The following is a 17,586-nucleotide window of genomic DNA, read 5'->3' as shown; positions in this document are numbered from 1 at the left end:
AGAGTGGGCGCCTCCTAGCAGAGCGCTTTAGGGAACATCTCTGAGACACCCGCACCAATCAACCAAATCGCCCCGTGGCTCAACATTTCAACTCCCCCTCCCACTCTGCCGGGGACATGGAGGTCCTGGGCCTCCTTCACAACAGTTCCCTCACCACCAGATGCCTGGAGGAAGAACGCCTCATCTTCCGCCTCGGAACACTTCAACCCCAGGGCATCAATGTGGACTTCAACAGTTTCCTCATTTCCCCTTGCCCCACCTCACCCTAGTTCTAAACTTCCAGCTCAGCACTGTCCCCATGACTTGTCCGGACTTGTCCTACCTGCCTATCTCCTTTTCCACTTATCCACTCCACCTTCTCCTCCCTGACCTATCACCTTCATCCCCTCCCCCACTCACCTATTGTACTCTATGCTACTTTCTCCCCACCCCCACCCTCCTCTAGCTTATCTCTCCACGCTTCAGGCTCACTGCCTTTATTCCTGATGAAGGGCTTTTGCCCGAAACGTCGATTTCAAAGCTCCTTGGATGCTGCCTGAACTGCTGTGCTCTTCCAGCACCACTAATCCAGAATCTGGTTTCCAGCATCTGCAGTCATTGTTTTTACCTCACTAGATGAATATGTTGAATGGGTGGGTTGTCTTAGAAGGAAAGATTAAACAGACTGGGTTTATATCTGTTGGAGTTTAAAACTGTACAGATAACTTGTCTGAAATGCTCAAGCCCAAGTGATATCAGAAGGATGGTTGTGAAAAGAATGATTCTGCTTGCAGGAGACTCTAGTACAAAGAGTCACTATTTAAAAGTAAGGAGTCACCCCTTTAAGACAGAGACAATAAGAAAAATGCTCCCAGAAAGTTACGTGTCTTGTGAATTCTCTTTCTCAAAGGTGCAAGTAAAGCATTTGAATATTTTTAAGATACAGACATAGATTCTTGATCAACAAAACAGCAAAAGGTTATTTGGGACAGATAAGAATGCAGAGTATTCAAATCAGCCATGATCTTATTGAACGCTGATCAGGCACGAGAAGCTGAGTGACCTAGACACAAATGTACAAATTAGAAGCTGCAAATATTTGTAAAATTATGTATAGTATTACAAATGCAACACAACTATCTGAAGGAGCCAAGATATGACAGCAGATATATTCCATAAAGAGAGAAGCCAGAGAACATGAGATTTGGAGTTATAGCCATAGTATAGAGATTGTCACAATAAGATAAAGTAAATTTCAATTAAAATTAAGGTGAAAATAGTTTAAATAAGGAAAAGGGATTGATAGATACTTTAAAACACTGCTTACTTCTGCAACAACAAATCAATTTACAATGTTCTATAATTCTAAATACCTGTCGAATACTTAAGTTATCTTCGAACGTGACATTCAACAATTCTAAAGGTCGAACAGTAGCTGAGGAAAATCAGGCAACGGATGTCACACCTTCATTTAAATATAACCAAACAATTTCCATTCTATTCATTTATAGCACACACTTACAAAACATTGGAGAAAGAAACAGACATTTGTGGGGAAAATCCCAGATTCTAAGGTAAGCTTCACTTACCCCTGTTCCACACTTGTATTTGGCCGTTGGCCAGATACAGACTCAGAGCTGTCAGTCAAGGAAGGAACAACAGCTAAAAATCTAAAACACAAAAATATTGAAGCAAATAACTGAGAAATAGGACAACCAGGTAATAGAAGAAATGCAAGGACGGAAAGTTCAAGGTTAAAAAAAAGCCAATGTTACATAATTAACTATAATTATATATTATTACTTTTCCCTTCTTGCAAGAAGCAGACATCCAAATTTTGGATGACCTCTAATTTACAGAGGGTAGAACGTGGACCACGAGGCACAAAGTGCTTTGTAGCAACAAGTTCGGAGGTGATAGTGGGACAAGTGTGGTGTCAGCAGCAGATGAATTCACCAAAAGCAATCAGAGTTCAGCTATATTATGGCTGTAGTGATCAGATAGTCTTAGTGATTGTATATCATGTCATCAGAACCTCATCACAGGGTCAGAGAATACTACAGTAGAATCTCGATTATCTGAATGGGATTGGCGGGGAGTATTTTGTTTGGATAATTGATCGTTCAGATAACCGGAAACAAGTGGTAATTTATGAATGCCGGTTATCCAGCAATGCACACCATAATACTGTTTAACCAACAACTGATCTATCGTAAACAAGCGGTAATTTGAGTGCTGGTTATCAAACATTTCTCCATTATCTGGCAATGCCGTTCAATTGATAACTGAATACTGAGTTGCCTAATGCCATTTTTACAGATACTTGAGATCTTATGCGGACAACTGATGTTCAGATATTCGAAGTTCTACTACATAGCACTGGATGTAGCCATTCAGTCCATTGAGTTTGTGCTGCTCTTTCCATGAGCATTACTGATAGCTCAAATCTCTGTGCTTTCTCTAACTTCATGAAGCATTTTCCTCTCAAGTATTTAATCAATTACCTTTATAAAGCTATTAAGTGTGTTACCACCAATCTGACAGCAAGCGCATCCCAAATGGTCAAAGTCAGAGGTCTCCTGCACAGAGAAAGGCCCTTCTGCCCATCGAGTCTGCACTGATCAAAAATACCCACCTAACTATTCTAATCATATATTCCAGCTCTTGGCCCATAGCCATGTTTGCCACGGCATCACAAATGCACATCTAAATATTATTGTAAGTAGTTGTCTATAAAAGCTTTTTTGGATGTCAGCTTTGGTTCTTTTGTCAATCATCATAAACCTCTGCCCCCTACCATCCAACCTCATTCTTATCATTCATCACCTTAAACAAACAGTGGTCCAATTTCATCCACCAATGTATCTGCCTATTCCATAAATTCAATCAGGCTGTCATGGAGTCGTAGAGCTGTACATCTTGGAAAGAGACCCTTTAGTCCAACTTGTCCATGCTGACCGGATATCCTAAATTAATCTCTTCCCATTTGTCAGCATTTGACCTGTAAACCCTCTATGTCGCTCGAAACCCTTCCTATTCATAAACCCATCCAGATGCCTTTTAACTGTTGCAATTGTGCCAACCTCCACCACTTCCCTTAGCAGCTCATTCCATACGTGCACAATCCTCTGTGTGAAAAAGTTTCCTCTTAGGTGCTTTTAGATCTTTCCCTTCTCACCTGAAACATATGCCCTCTAGTTTTGGACTAGCCCATCCCAGGGAAATGACCTTGTCGATTTACCCTATCCATGCCCATCGTGATTGTATAAACCTTGATAAAGTCACCCCTCAGTTTCCAACACTCCAGAGAAAATAGCCCCAGCCTATTCAGCCTCTCCCGATGCTCAAACCCTCCAACCCTGGCAACATCCTTGTAAATCCTTTCTGAACATTTTCAAGTTTCACAACATCTTTCCTATAGCAGGGAGATTAGAACTCAACACAATATTCAGAAGTGGCCTATCCAATGTCCTGCACAGCTGCAACATGACCTCCTAATTCCTATACTCAGTGCACTGACCAATAAAGGCAAGCATACCAAATGCCTTCTTCACTATCCTGTCTACCTGCGACTCCACTTTTAAGGAACTATGAACCTGCACTCCAAGGTCTCTTTGTTCAGCAACACTCCCTAGAACCTTACTATTAAGTACTGCCCTGATTCGCCTTTCCAAAATTCAGCACCACACATTTAATTTAATCAAACTCCATCTGCCATTCCTTGGCCCAGTGACCTATTTGATCAAGGTCCCATTGTACTCTGAGATACCCTTCTTTGCTGTCCACTACACCAACAATTTTAGTGTTGTCTGCAAACTTATTGACCAACCTCCTATGTTCACATCCAAATCATTTATGTAAATGACAAAAAGCAGTGGTACCAGCACTGCTCCTTGTGTCACACTGCTGCTACCGGCTTCCAGTCTGAAAAGCAATCCTCCAGCACCACCCTCTGTCTTTTACCTTTGAGCCTATTTACTATCCAAATGGCTAGTTCTCCCTGCATTCCACGGGACCTAACTTTGCTCACCAGTACCATAAAGAACCTTGTCGAACACCATACTGAAGTTCATATAGATCACGTCCACCACTCTATCTTCATCGATCTTCTTTTTCTCTTCAAAAAATTCAATCAAGTTAGTGAGACACTATTTTCCATATTGACTATTGCTAATCAGTCCTTGCCTTTTCCAATACATATAAATCCTGTCCCTCAGGATTCCATCCAACAACCGATTTCAGACACATCGGTCCATAGTTCCCTAACTTTTCCTTACCACCTTTCTCCTTAAGTCCATCAGAAGCTTTCTCATACCTCTAAGTTTTCTATCAGCTTAAAACAAATAAATTGCCTTTTAAATAAACTGGTTCAGCTTCAGACAGCTGACGGCATGAAATTGAGTCAGTGGCAAAGAAACAAGCCAAAAAAAAAGGCTTCAGCATTCCAATATTGTTTGGAGGAAATTTCTGCTCATGCAGTCCTGAATATCAGACAACGGTCTACAATTTAGATGCAGCCACTGAGACAGATAACTGATGATTAGGTAGACCCTAATATTGTTAGCATACAAGTAGAACCTGACTGTTTTGGATAAGGGTGCACATGCAGATGAGGAATAATAAGGGACCAATGATGCTGGAATTGGAAGAGCACCATTGTGGGTGATTCTCTGGCTAGGAAATTTCAGATAAGAATGGAACCAAGCAAAAGCAGTCCTACCCAGCTGATGGTGGAGACAGAGTGGAGGACGATGGTGTGGTCAACCATACTCAAGGTAACATAGGCTTAAAACTCTTTTAAACCAATAGAACTAAAAATAGAAAAATTAAAACTTAAATGTTTTCTTGAGTTTTATATAAGGTCTTCTAACTGTCCCCTCCACAGATGTTGCTTGACCAGCTTAGTTTTCTCAGCTCTTTATTGTTTCAGATTTCTAGCATCTGCCGTGTTTTCCTTTTGTATTGGTGTAACTATCAAATGCAATTAATTCATACCAAATTGGACTCACCTGAATCAACGTGTGAAATCCGATATGATTTAAACTCTTATTTGCGGTATTTTTACTAACAAAACTAAAGAACAGCAACAATTATTTTTCCTACCTTTGATACACTTTATTTCGAACACCTTTTTGGAAGGCTAAGAGATAGTTTCGCCCATCACCAGAGAAAACTTCAACTGCAATAGGCTGAAGGAGAGAATAACTTGTAAAAGTTTATGATAAATTATTTTAATGAGCAAATAATAGATGGATCAAAGAATATAAAATGATTCCAACCTGTAGGAGATAACGTCTCTTATGCACTTCTTTGATGTCTTCATAAGCAAATTTACTGCAAGTCCTCTTCAGCTGACTCTGCCCTTGACGTGCTCCTCTTGGAATGATAGGCTCATGTGTGCTAGACGGGTCAAAGGAAAAAATAAGATAAAGCTAGGTCTGACATAGTTTGCTTGTTTTTGTAATAGATAAGTTGAAGTTACAAATCATACATCCCTTTTCTCCTTCAGGATAGCTGTCAACACTAATAAAAATGCTATGTGTAATACTTGACAATGTTTCACTGCGGAGCAAAGATTGATTCCTGAAGGTATTGCTTGATTAATTAAGGTACATTCATTTAAATTAGATAAAGATTTCATTAGCCACACATGGTAACTCAACTATATCTCAGTCTCTAGTGAGTTAAGGAACATTATAATTAGCTTCAACATCCCTGGATTGCAGCTACTGCAGCTACATCTGCCAGGAAATATATTGTCATGGCATGCCATCCTCAACCTTCTTGCACTATGCTCATATATCCACTATTCTGCAAACATTCTGTGATGTCTGTCATCCAACCATAACTAGCTTGACCCGGTTTTTCTCATGCCCTCCACTTTACCTTCTAGAAGGAATCTCTCAAGCTTTCCAACTCTGATTAAATGACCAAAATACTGGCATTTTCTTTGTTGGATGCTACTGGAAAAAGTTCTGTCTGCTCCTGCACCTTCCACTACTTCTGCATTTGCATAATGTCTCCAAGTGGAATTTTTAGCATATGTATTAGCATCTATATTTAGATTTAGATTACTTACAGTGTGGAAACAGGCCCTTCAGCCCAACAAGTCCACACCGCCCCTGCTGCCCACATAATTAACAGATTAGATTCCCTACAGTGTGGAAACAGGCCCTTCGGCCCAACCAGTCCACACCGACCCTCCGAAGAGTAACCCATCCAGACCCATTTCCCTCTGACTAATGCACCTAACACTACGGGCAATTTAGCACGGCCAATTCACCTGACCTACACATCTTTGGAGTGTGGGAGGAAACCCATGCAGACACAGGGAGAATGTACAAACTCCACACAGGCAGTTGCCCGAGGCTGGAATCGAACCTGGGACCCTGGTGCTGTGAGGCAGCAGTGCTAACGACTGTGCCACCGTACCATCTTGACAACATTATTTAAAGGTCTCCATTTTCTTCCACTGATATTTATTTATTGTTTAGAGTTGAGGCACACAAAAAACTGAATAAAATGCAACCTTTTGAGTTTTTGACCTTGTTACAAGTTTGTGTTATTAGTACTTTTTTTGTGTTCATAAAATTACTTTGGGTTATTCAGTCATCCTAACTTCTACATCACATCTACCATTTTGTGTTATCACATGTCCTAAACAGACAAACTCATCTGCTTGTTCCAATGTAACTCCATCTACTTCAACTTCCATTTGAGTTTTTTCTAACATATTCCTTCAAATTAACTTTGTTTTTGATGTTTTGGTGTTCATTCTAAATTGATATCCTAAACCTCCAGATTTTACTTAACAGTTTGTAGGGCATCTTCTGTAAATAGTGTTATGCGTCAGTTTGTTATCTTCTTGCTTCTAATGTTTACCCCTGGTGTCTATCTATCTGAATGCTTACTCTGTGCATAGATTTGATCATTTTTTGTTGCAGTACAGCATTTTCTCATACTCCTCTCTTCATTTGAAACAGATCCGATTGTACCTCCTCTCATATGCTTGTTATTTCCATCCATGAAATGCTCTGTATAAATATCATGTCGTTGTCATCACCTTTCACCACCATGTTTATTAATTCTTGTTGATAAATATGATTAAAAGTTTTTTAATAGTCTATGAGGCATATGTTAATGTGTTTGTTTGAATGTGCTTATTTAACGAGGCTATTTCTTCCGTTAAATATTCCTTTTCCTCCTTGTGGTCAAAAGTCACAGTAAATGACTTAATGAATAGTGAATGTGTAAGATCACTGAATACATCTTTCAGCATAACTCTGTACCTCCAAGGGCTTTTAGATGTTATGTTGTTATTTATTTTTTGCATGGAGGTGTTCCCATGCTCTTTAGTTTCTTGAAAGAACTTGAAAGTAGTTCTGGGATTTACATATTAATGAATCAAAACCTGCAACCCATTCTAAAAGATGAAAGACTTAACAGCAATCATTATATGACATTATGATCTTTTGCTATAAATTCTGTGTCCTATTATCCTGCTCCATTAGCTTCAAAACATTTTTTCCCTCTAATATAGAGTCAGACTCTTCGGTCCAACCAGTCCATGCCGAACATTATTCTAAACTAAACTAATCCCACCTGCCTGCTCCTGACCCATATCCTTCCAAACCTTTCCTATTCATGTATCTAAATGTTTTTAAACATTGCAATTGTACCCACATCCACCACTTCCTCAGGAAGTTCATTCCACACACGATCTATCCTCTGTGTAAAAAAATTGCCTCATGGCTTTAAATCTCTCTCCTCTCACCCTGAAAATATATCCCCTAGTGTTGAATTCCCTATCCTAGGGAAAAGACAACTACTATTAACTCTATCTATACCTCTCATTATGTTATAAACTTCTTTCAGTTCGCCCCTCAATCACCTACAATCCAGTGAAAAAACTCCCAGTCTATCCAGCCTTTTTTCATAACTCAAACCTTCTATGCCCAGCAACATCCTGATAAATTTCTTCTGAACCCTCTCCAACTTGCTAATATCCTTCCTATAACGGGGCGACCAGAACTGGAGGCAATATTCCAGAGGAAGCTCGCTCCACCAATGCTCTATACAACCTCAACATAACGTCCCAAGTCCTATACTCAAAGGACTGAGCAATGACGGCAATCATGCTAAGTGTCTTTTTAAACACCCTGTCTATTTAGTACGCAAACTTCACAGAATTATGCACCTGCACCCGTAGGTCCCTCTGTTCTACAACACTACCCAAGGCCCTACCTGTAACTGTATAAGCCCTACCCTTGTTTGTTGTACCAAATGCAATACCTTGCATTTACCTAGATTGAACACCATTTTCCATTTTTCAGCCCACTGACCCATTTGATCAAGATCCCTTTGTAATCCTAGAAAACCTTCATTGTCTACTATGCCACTGATTTTGGTGTCATTTGCAAACTTACTAACCATGCCTTCTATGCTGTCAGCCAAATCATTTATTTAAATGAGAATCAAAAGATGACCCAGAAACGAGCCCTTTGGAACACTGCTGGTCACAGGCCTCCAGTCCAAAAAGCAACCCTCCATCTCGGTCTCCTGCTGTTAAACCAACTATGTTTCCAATTGGCAGGCTCAACCTGAATCCCATGTGACCTAACTTTACTAATTAGTCCAGCATGCGGAACCTTGTCAAAGGCTTTACTAAAATCCAAATAAACAACATCTACTGCACTAACAACCACCTTTTTGGTAACTTGCTCAAAAAATCTTAATCAAATTTGTGAAACACATCATAATGTTTAGTCCATAATTTGCCTTCTCAAGAAAGTTTTCAAAATAAAAATGGCAAACAATGGATTAGTATAGGGAGGTTATATTAAAATTATTTGAAACACTAGGTAGGCCCCAGCCAAAATACCACATACAGGTTTGATCACTGCCTTCCAGAAAATGGGCGATTGTACTAGGGAGAGGGTACAAAGATGATTTATAAGCAATTGGAGAATTTTAACTTGGATAAAATAGTGATCAGGTTGGGCTTGTTTTCTTTGAAACAGATGATGCTGAGTAAAGATATAATAGAGGTATATAAAATTATGTGGAGGATAGATAGAGTTGAAAGAAAGGGTGTTCAGAAGGCAGAGAGCATAGACTTAAAAGTACACAAAAACAGAAGTTGCTGAAAAAGCTCAGCAGGTCTGGAAGCATCTGTGAAGAGAAATCAAGTTAAAGTTTCAGGTCCAGTACACCTTCCTCAGAACTCAGATTTAAAGTAATTGGCAGAAGGTTTGGATGGCCATGGAGGAAAGAGTTTTCTCAACTGTAAGCGTTCAGGCTGAAATGCCATGTCACATTTGCTGTAACCTGTGGAGCTCAGACCAAGAAATGGAAAGTTTGATAATGCTGGATAACACTTTTAATTGTACTGACATGGTGGACTGAATGCTCTTCTTCCATGCTGCACATTGTTGATGTTTACTTTTGAGCATGAGGCAAGAATCAGCTGTGCTAATCCCCTCTCTGGTTAATTAACGTGTTAATATTCACCATCATAAATTCATGCAAAAAGGCAGGTGATAATGACAAATCACTAGTTAACAGCTAATGCCCAGAAGATAATGATATGATTTCAACTGAATTACTGTTTGCAGAAAAAGAGAGAATAATTGGAAAAGTAGTATTAATAAATAAATTCATTCCAGATTTAAAAAACACCATCACAAAATCTCTGTTCATACACACCAAATTCATGCTTATCAATAAATATTGGGAAGAAATACTAACAGTAAAGATTAAAACAAGACAAATTGAAGGTGATGGATGGTAAACCTTCACATTTCCTGATCTCCCACCTCGGGAGCGTACACCACACAGCATGCACAATGAATTCACCAATTTCCAAATTTTCCCTCGCCCCACCCCATCCCAGATCCAACTCTCTGTCTCAGATCCACCCACTTGACCTGACCTACCTGTCCATCTTCCTTCCAACCTATCCACTCCACACTTCCTACTGAATTCTCAGAAACACCTCCTAAATTCGCCCATCTATTGCCACACCACCTACCTTTCCCCCAGTCCCAAACCGCTCCCCACCATTTATTTCTCAGCCCCCTTCCCTAGTCCTGAAGAAGGGTTATGCCCAAAACGTCAACTCTCTTGCTCCTCGGATGCTGCCTGACCTGCTATGCTTTCTCCAGTGCCATACCTTTTCAACTCTTACTCTCCAGCATCTGTAGTCCTCACATGCTATTCAAATTCACGAATTATTCAGTAAGAATAGATGCACCATCATACATACTCCCCTGAATAATCCAAATTTTCATATAAAATGATGCATTCTGCTGAACTTAAATAGTTCCATATTTAACTGCTAAAAAGCAAAATAAAAATAACACAACATTTAGATCTCTTCCACAGCTGAGTGACTGGAGCAGCAGTGATAGAATGGCTGGAAGAGACTATGGGCTAAAAAAAAGGGCCAAACCTATGCAGAATTTCATCACCAAATACTGGAACAGTGGTTCTCAAAATGTTTGCTGTAAACATGAAAAGTTGATAACTGACACATTTGGATGGATTTTTGGAAATTATCAACTCCTTTACATTCTTCCTTAGTTACATTAATTGTTTATTGATAATTATTAGAAAAACAGTATTGAAACTGGACTCATTTTTTTCTTAGGAAAAGAAGAATTGCTATTCTTTTTCTTTACAAAACAAAGAAACATTGAAAGTAGTTAACAACATCTAACTACAGGCCAGCATTGCTGATCTTCTGAAGCTACAATACAAAATCAGGCAGAAGAATAATAGACAAATCAGAGGTTACCACTTATAGATCATTAATCTAACTTTTTTTGATCAAGGCTATCCTTCAATCCAGAACTTTGAGATTACAATAACATTTAGTCAACATTACAGTGAAACAAAAGAAATGTACTCACTTTAGAGGCAGAGTTTCAATATCACGGATTTCCCTAGTTGCAGTCATTGTGAAGCCATCAATCACATAGAAATGCTCTTTGCCGAACAAGAGAAGACCTTCACTGGTGTCCAGTCCCTGTACTCTAGCACATCTGTACATGTGCTGAATCTATAACAGATCAGATACATATAAGTGTGCTTCATTATCTGACAGATAAAAAAAGTCAAGAACATAAAGTATGCAGTTAAACACAAGTCCAGCCTCCACTGTATGTCAATATTACATTATAGTTTTTGAAATTAATGTTTAACCAAATGCTTCTTGCTTCAAAAAAATGCTGTCCAATCTTCTGAGCACTTCCTCTTTTAGTTTCAGATTTCCAACACCAATAATATGTCTTTTGCATTAAAATGTAATGCAGTCAATATTACATTATAGTTTTTGAAATTATCAACTCCTTTACATTCTTCCTTAGTTACATTAATTAGTACACTAACGTACTGGAAAAGTTAACATTTTCACCAAAAATCTTTTGGGTAGAGTTAGGAAACTGGATCCTTAAAAATGCACAGGATTCCAATTAATGGACTTAAAACCACTCGCTGGTGAATCATTACGGATGCTGGCACATATGAGTAAACAAGAGGTTCTCTAACTTTCAGGTGAATTGGTCCAGGTCGTGATAGTGATGAAGGCTTTTATTGCTACCTGATCAACCTACAATCATGGTAATCACCAATTCCTGGTGCCATGCCTCTCTGTTGGCATTGCATTTTGGTAAATGGCGGTTAGAGATGGGTAGTGCATAAGTCAGAAAGATAGCATGATGGGACAGGTAGTGATCAAGGCCACTAATTAAATGCTACTCTTTAATTCAACTGAACATAAAGTAAGGATGTTATCCTCTGCTTACACAGGGCATTGGTGTAACCACATCTCAAATACTGTGGATAAGTTTTGGTCTCCTTATTTAAGGAAGGATGTTAACAAGTTACAGGCAGTTCAGAAGAAGTTTATTGGTTTGATATCTGGACTAAGTGGGCAGTCTTATGAAGAAAGCTTGGACAGACTGGGCATGGTGTTTAAAACAGTGAAGAGTAGATTGCTTCATGATAAGAACCTGAATGGTTTCGACATGGATGTGGAAACAATATTTAGTCTTGCAGTTCAGTCCAGAACAAAGGGAGATTGTTAAAATTAGAGGTCACCCTTTTAGGGTAAAATGAGCGTTTGTTTTCTCTCAGTGATTTGTGCAACATTGGAACACTCTGTCTCAAAAGATATAGAAGGCAAGATCATTGAATTTTTTAGGTGGTGGTGATTTGTTTCCCTTGCCAAATGAGATTCTTAGGTTATTAGAGGGATTGATGGGAATTTGGAATTTGAAACAAAAAATGATCAGCCATGATCTTATTGAATGACAGAGCAGGCTTGAGGGGCCAAATGGTCTATTTTTACTTCTAAATCCTAATTGTGTATGTACTTTTAGCAACAAGGCTTCACGCTTTGAACTCAAACTGAAAGAAGTATTTTGTGATTAATTACAAAGTCATAAGGGTGTTTTTCTAATTCATGTAAATGTATATAAAAGGAGATACCTTTTTCAGTCACTGTCTCTGTGTAGGTCAGTTTATTAAAATTCAGGCTTTCATTCGACATTAACATTCTGATGACAGGAAGCACCTAATGTGCCTTTCTTTTATTGCTAATTTATTGGTCTACTTTCCCTTTTTACTACCTTTAGATTTTCAACATTTGCTTTTTACATTTTGTAAAATTTTCTTACATAAATTAACATGAGCAGAGCTACTTGCAATCTACTGTATCTTAAAAAATAAATTACAAATAAAAAAACACAAACAGGAAGAAAATACTGGAGGTAAAGATATTGGAGAATGAGCAAAATAAAATAAAGCAATTTAAATATGAATTATCCTGATGATTAATCATATTAGAATATTCACAGCAATCTACATTTAACTTGCTGATCTACTTTCGACAAATAAATTCTGACATTAACACTAAATATCAAGACATAAAAATAATTTAGTTTTCTAACTGAATTTATAACTTAATGAAATACACCATTGAAAAATTTAGAATCTTAATGAAATTCCTGGTACTAAGCTCATGCTTTTGTAATAGCCCTATTTCCTGTCATATATCTGTTGATTTACTTTAACATCTGTAATGTGAAAAGAAAAGATTAAAAGTATTACTGATAGCAGACCACCTGACATTTGTTATGAGCCAAAGAATGAGGTGAGAAATAATACTGTGATAATTTTAACATTTTGTAATGTATTCAGCATGCATTCAAAGCAGAAACACAGTTTTATGATCTTGAAGGAGCCAATAAACCACTCAAGTTTTGACCTTGAACCAGTGATATAGAATTATGTTACTGCAATCTTGATCATCTATTCTTAACATGCCTCTTCTGCCAGATAACTTGCATAGTGGCCTTGCAAGAAACATTCTGGATTTTGGACAATGACCTTCCATCAGACACTTGATGTTATTAGTTTGCAATTGAATCTTCTTTAAATTCCAGATTCCTGGTAGTTCTTTTGACATTTTTTGTAGAGTTCACAGAGACACCAGATTTCTCAGCTGTTTCTTTACAAGCAGTATGCACAATTTCCCATGTTAACCTATCCCCAACCATCCACTTAGTATGCCTGCTGTGGGAGTGAAGGGGAAAACAGCGAATCTTGCTCAGTTCTTTCATGTTGCACTCATTGCTCTAACAGCTTCTTGATTTCATCAGAGAATCAATAATCATTGCCTCCTCCCAAATTACCTTTCACAATGTTTGTTCACTTGTGGAAGAGGGCCTTGCCATCTATGACCTCATTATGGAAGATTATATTTATATCACTGCTTTAGTGAAAACCTGGCTCAGGTGATTTGTGAGCTTAGTGAAGCTTTTAAACCGGGCACAACCTTCATGGGAGTCTGCTCTGCAAGGGTAGTCTTCATCACCAAAACTCCTCTTGATTTGTCTCTTTTTCCTGGCATCTCCACTGAGCAATCTCACATCTATCCAAGTCCTGAGCCATTTCTCAGCAAGATATCCTCGTTATTTCCCCCCCCACCCCGTGTGATTTTTCTATGTCTTGATCACTATTTCAGCTCATTTTGCTCTTTTTTTTCTCTGGGCTCACTGTCAACCAGACTTGGCTAAACTGTTTTTTCTATGAGCTTTGATATTCACAGCCAATTCCTTGGCAATCTTATATAGCCTCTTGATTCCTACTTAATCACATGCACAGTCAAAGCCAACCCTGATCACTTCCCTCACTATTCACATCCCACCAGTTCCAAATTATTATTTCTTCCAGGTCTGACCTTGGGGAAAGAAACATTTACGATTAGCACTTCTAATGGTACTTTCATACTTACAAATTTTGAGCCCTGGTCATTCCCCTTGGTACAGTTCCACCTTAATTCCTTAAGCCCAAGGGACGTAAACTGGTATGTACATGATTCCTAAATAATTTAGCAATTCATTGGCAGACCTGGCTGAACTGCATAAAGCATCACTAGATCTTCAGAACCTCTGCTCACTATTCTAGTCATCCTGAATACAAAGAACAATTCCCTACCTCCTTAAACCTTCTAACACATTACTTCCAAAATTGGTGCAAGACTGTTAAGATGAATAAGACCATCCGTTCTGTTATCTCTATGACACTCCTTTCCTTGCCTACCTAGGCAAGTGTTTTCTTATCCAATTTTGAATTTTTATTCTTCTTTTTTCCACTTTATTTTTTCTTATGTCCTTGTCAAACTCATCTCAACCCTTTCACCTATTAAACTGACCAGCCAATGTCTCGCCTGGTCCCCCGATACTGTAAATAATTAGGACCACCAAGAGCAGGAACAAACCAATCAGCTTTCAACTCTGTTCGGTTTTTCAACTGGATCATAGCTGAACTGCACTTCAACTCAATTTTCTAGATTTGTTTAATTTTGGTTGGTATTGTTTCCAAAGAGAAGACTATCCAGCAACATTCTGAAACTCCTATTCTTTTCATATCCAAAACCTGTTTGGTTCAATTTTTTTTCCAAATTTACTACCCTTTGTATGAAAAAAAAACTCCTCTTTTCTTATAAACTGAGTCCCATCTACAATTTCCCTTTTCTTTCCTAGTTCTTGCAAGTATTACCATATCCTAATTCCATATCCATCTTTCTCCTAACTCTACATTTGACCATCTCCAGGTTTCTGCCCTTGAACTGCACGAAAGCAGCCTTAATCAAAATTACAAATGAGAATCACCATGTGAAATGTCAGCATTTACAGGATCCCTCCTCATGCCTCTTGAATGGTATCTGGTATCTGGTCTTTAATCACACTAGTCCTGGATAAGTCCTGCAGTTTTCTTCAATTAAACACTAAGACAACCAAAGCCATTATTTCTGGCAACTGCCACAATCTCTATTGCCTACCTATAGATTTCATTTCTCTTCCTGGCTACTGTCTTAGGATGAACAATACTGTTTAAAACTTAAGTATCTTACTTGATCAAAGTCTGGTTTCAAACTCTAACCTGAGTAATTCAATGTTTACTTGTATCTCAACATTTGCTGGCAGCCAGTCATAACGATGCAGACTCAAGGAGTCAAATAGCTCACTACTGTGTCCAACTTACATTTTCCGTCTCAATCCAGCTGTTTTTCAAACCTCACCCATGGTATATTAATACTCTACTGATAGATGACTTCCTTCAAAATTATGCTGGCTATATGCCAATTGCAACAAGAACACCCCATCCATTACCCTCTGTTCACTGACCTACACTGCCCCCTGGTAAATGAATGTCTTAAGTTTAAAGTTATTTATGTTCTAATTCTTCATGCCCTTGCTCCTCCCTATAATTGCTGGGACCTCTTCCGTAGAATCATAGAATCCCTACAGTGTGGAAGCAGTCCATTCCGCCCATTGAGTCCACATTGATCCAGCAACCCACCCAGATGCACCCCCCTACCTTATCCCGGTAACCCTGCATTTCCCATTGCTAGTCCACCTAGCCTGCACATCCCTGGACACTATGGGCAATTTAACTTAACTTGCACATCTTTGGATTGTGGGCGGAAGCCCACGAAGACATGGGGGGAATGTGCAAACTGCATACAGACAATCAGCCTAGGGTGGAATCGAACCTGGATCCCTGGCACCGAGAGGCAGCAGTGCTAACCACTAAGCTGTCGATATCTTCCAAGAATCCTTTGCTCTTTGATCACAGAACTCTCATACATCCCACATACCCTTCACTACACCTAGTGATTAAACTCTGGCATTCCCTTGCTATAACTCTGCCTGTCATTTCCATTGCATTTTCCAATGATGTTTATAAAATACTTTTTTGACCAAATATTTGGTTATCTTTCTTAAGATCTCTTCTTTTGACCAGGTGTAAATATCTGTCTGTTATGCTGTGAATCACAGAAATGCAGGTGGTTATCATCCAGCTTATAATGCCTATACCAGCTCTCCAACAAGGATTGTGACTGAGTGCCATTCTCCTGCCTTTGCACATTATTTCTACTCAAATAATGATTCAAATCTTCTTGAATGCCTCAAATGATTTGTCTCCACCACATTTCTAGGCAGTGAATTCTACTCTACTTATTATGTGAGAAAGGTCTTATTTGTAACATGTTTGCCAATCACTAGATCTGTACCCACATGTTCACAATCCTTTATAAATGGGATCTGTTTCTCCATAGACCTCTCATGATTTTGAAGACCTCTATGAGATCTCTTCTTCACCCTTTTCTCTCCAAAATAGTCCCAACTTCTCTAATCTATCGTCATAACTGAAGTGTCTCATCCCTGGAACCAATCCTGTAAATTTGTACTCTTCTCTTCCCAATGTGTTCACATCCTTCCTATAATGTGGTGTCCAGAAATGTGCACAATACTCCAGCTGAGATCTAAAAGTTATCTTGTATTTTTTCAATATCACATCCTTGCTCTTGTACTCTACATTGTGCGTTTTGGTAAGAATAACATGGCACGACAATCTCACACCTTTACACACTGAATATAATTTTCCACCTATCCACCCAGTCCATCAATTTGATGATGTTCTTTTGGAGTTTTACACTGTCCTCAGTTGACAATGCTTCTGAGTTTTGCATCATCTGCAGACTTTCAAACTGCCCCATGCACATCAAGATCTAAATCATTAATATTTTCAGGAGAAACAAGGGAACTCAGGGGCCTCCACTATGAACCATTTTCAAGCTCCAAAAATATTCGCTGACCACTACTCTGTGCTTCCTACTATTGCTACTGCAGCTTTTATTTCATGAGCTATAACTTCTCTCACAAGTCTGTTGTTTAATACTGCATTGAATGCCTTTTGGAAGTCCACACATATCGTGACAACAGTATTAACCTCATTCATCTTGCTACACTACAAAAATAACTTCAGTAAATTAGTCAACCTTGATTTTCCCTTGAGAAATCCATGCTAGCTCTTCCTAAACAACTCATTCGCTTTCTACGTGACTGAATTCTAGCATAAACAATGCATTTCTAGAAGCTTCCTGACAACTGAAGTTAAACAGACTGGTCTGTAATTGCTGGGTTTATCATGACAAATGTTTTGGAACTAGGGCGTAATGTCTGTTATTCAATCATCTGGCACCACTCCTGAATCGAGGGAAGACTGAAAGATCATGACCAGTGTCCCACCAACTTC

At 38.8% G+C, this 17,586-nt stretch overlaps 1 protein-coding gene across 5 annotated transcripts in view; it reads right to left on the bottom strand.

Moving 5' to 3' along the window:
- wdfy3 (WD repeat and FYVE domain containing 3) overlaps window positions 1-17,586 on the bottom strand; it is a 402,022-nt gene that overhangs the window by 56,555 nt on the left and 327,881 nt on the right. For all 5 annotated transcript variants that reach the window (XM_043696098.1, XM_043696088.1, XM_043696116.1 and 2 more), the window contains 4 exons: window positions 10,890-11,038; window positions 5,259-5,379; window positions 5,083-5,168; window positions 1,569-1,649 (listed from right to left, as the gene is read on the bottom strand). In XM_043696098.1, the coding sequence (XP_043552033.1) occupies window positions 1,569-1,649; window positions 5,083-5,168; window positions 5,259-5,379; window positions 10,890-11,038 (437 nt within the window). The remainder of the gene's footprint in view (window positions 1-1,568; window positions 1,650-5,082; window positions 5,169-5,258; window positions 5,380-10,889; window positions 11,039-17,586) is intronic.

Source organism: Chiloscyllium plagiosum, chromosome 1, assembly GCF_004010195.1.
Source record: "Chiloscyllium plagiosum isolate BGI_BamShark_2017 chromosome 1, ASM401019v2, whole genome shotgun sequence".
Lineage (NCBI taxonomy): Eukaryota > Metazoa > Chordata > Chondrichthyes > Orectolobiformes > Hemiscylliidae > Chiloscyllium > Chiloscyllium plagiosum.
Note: the sequence above shows the minus strand (reverse complement) of the source record. Positions and strands in the feature narration are given on the sequence as shown.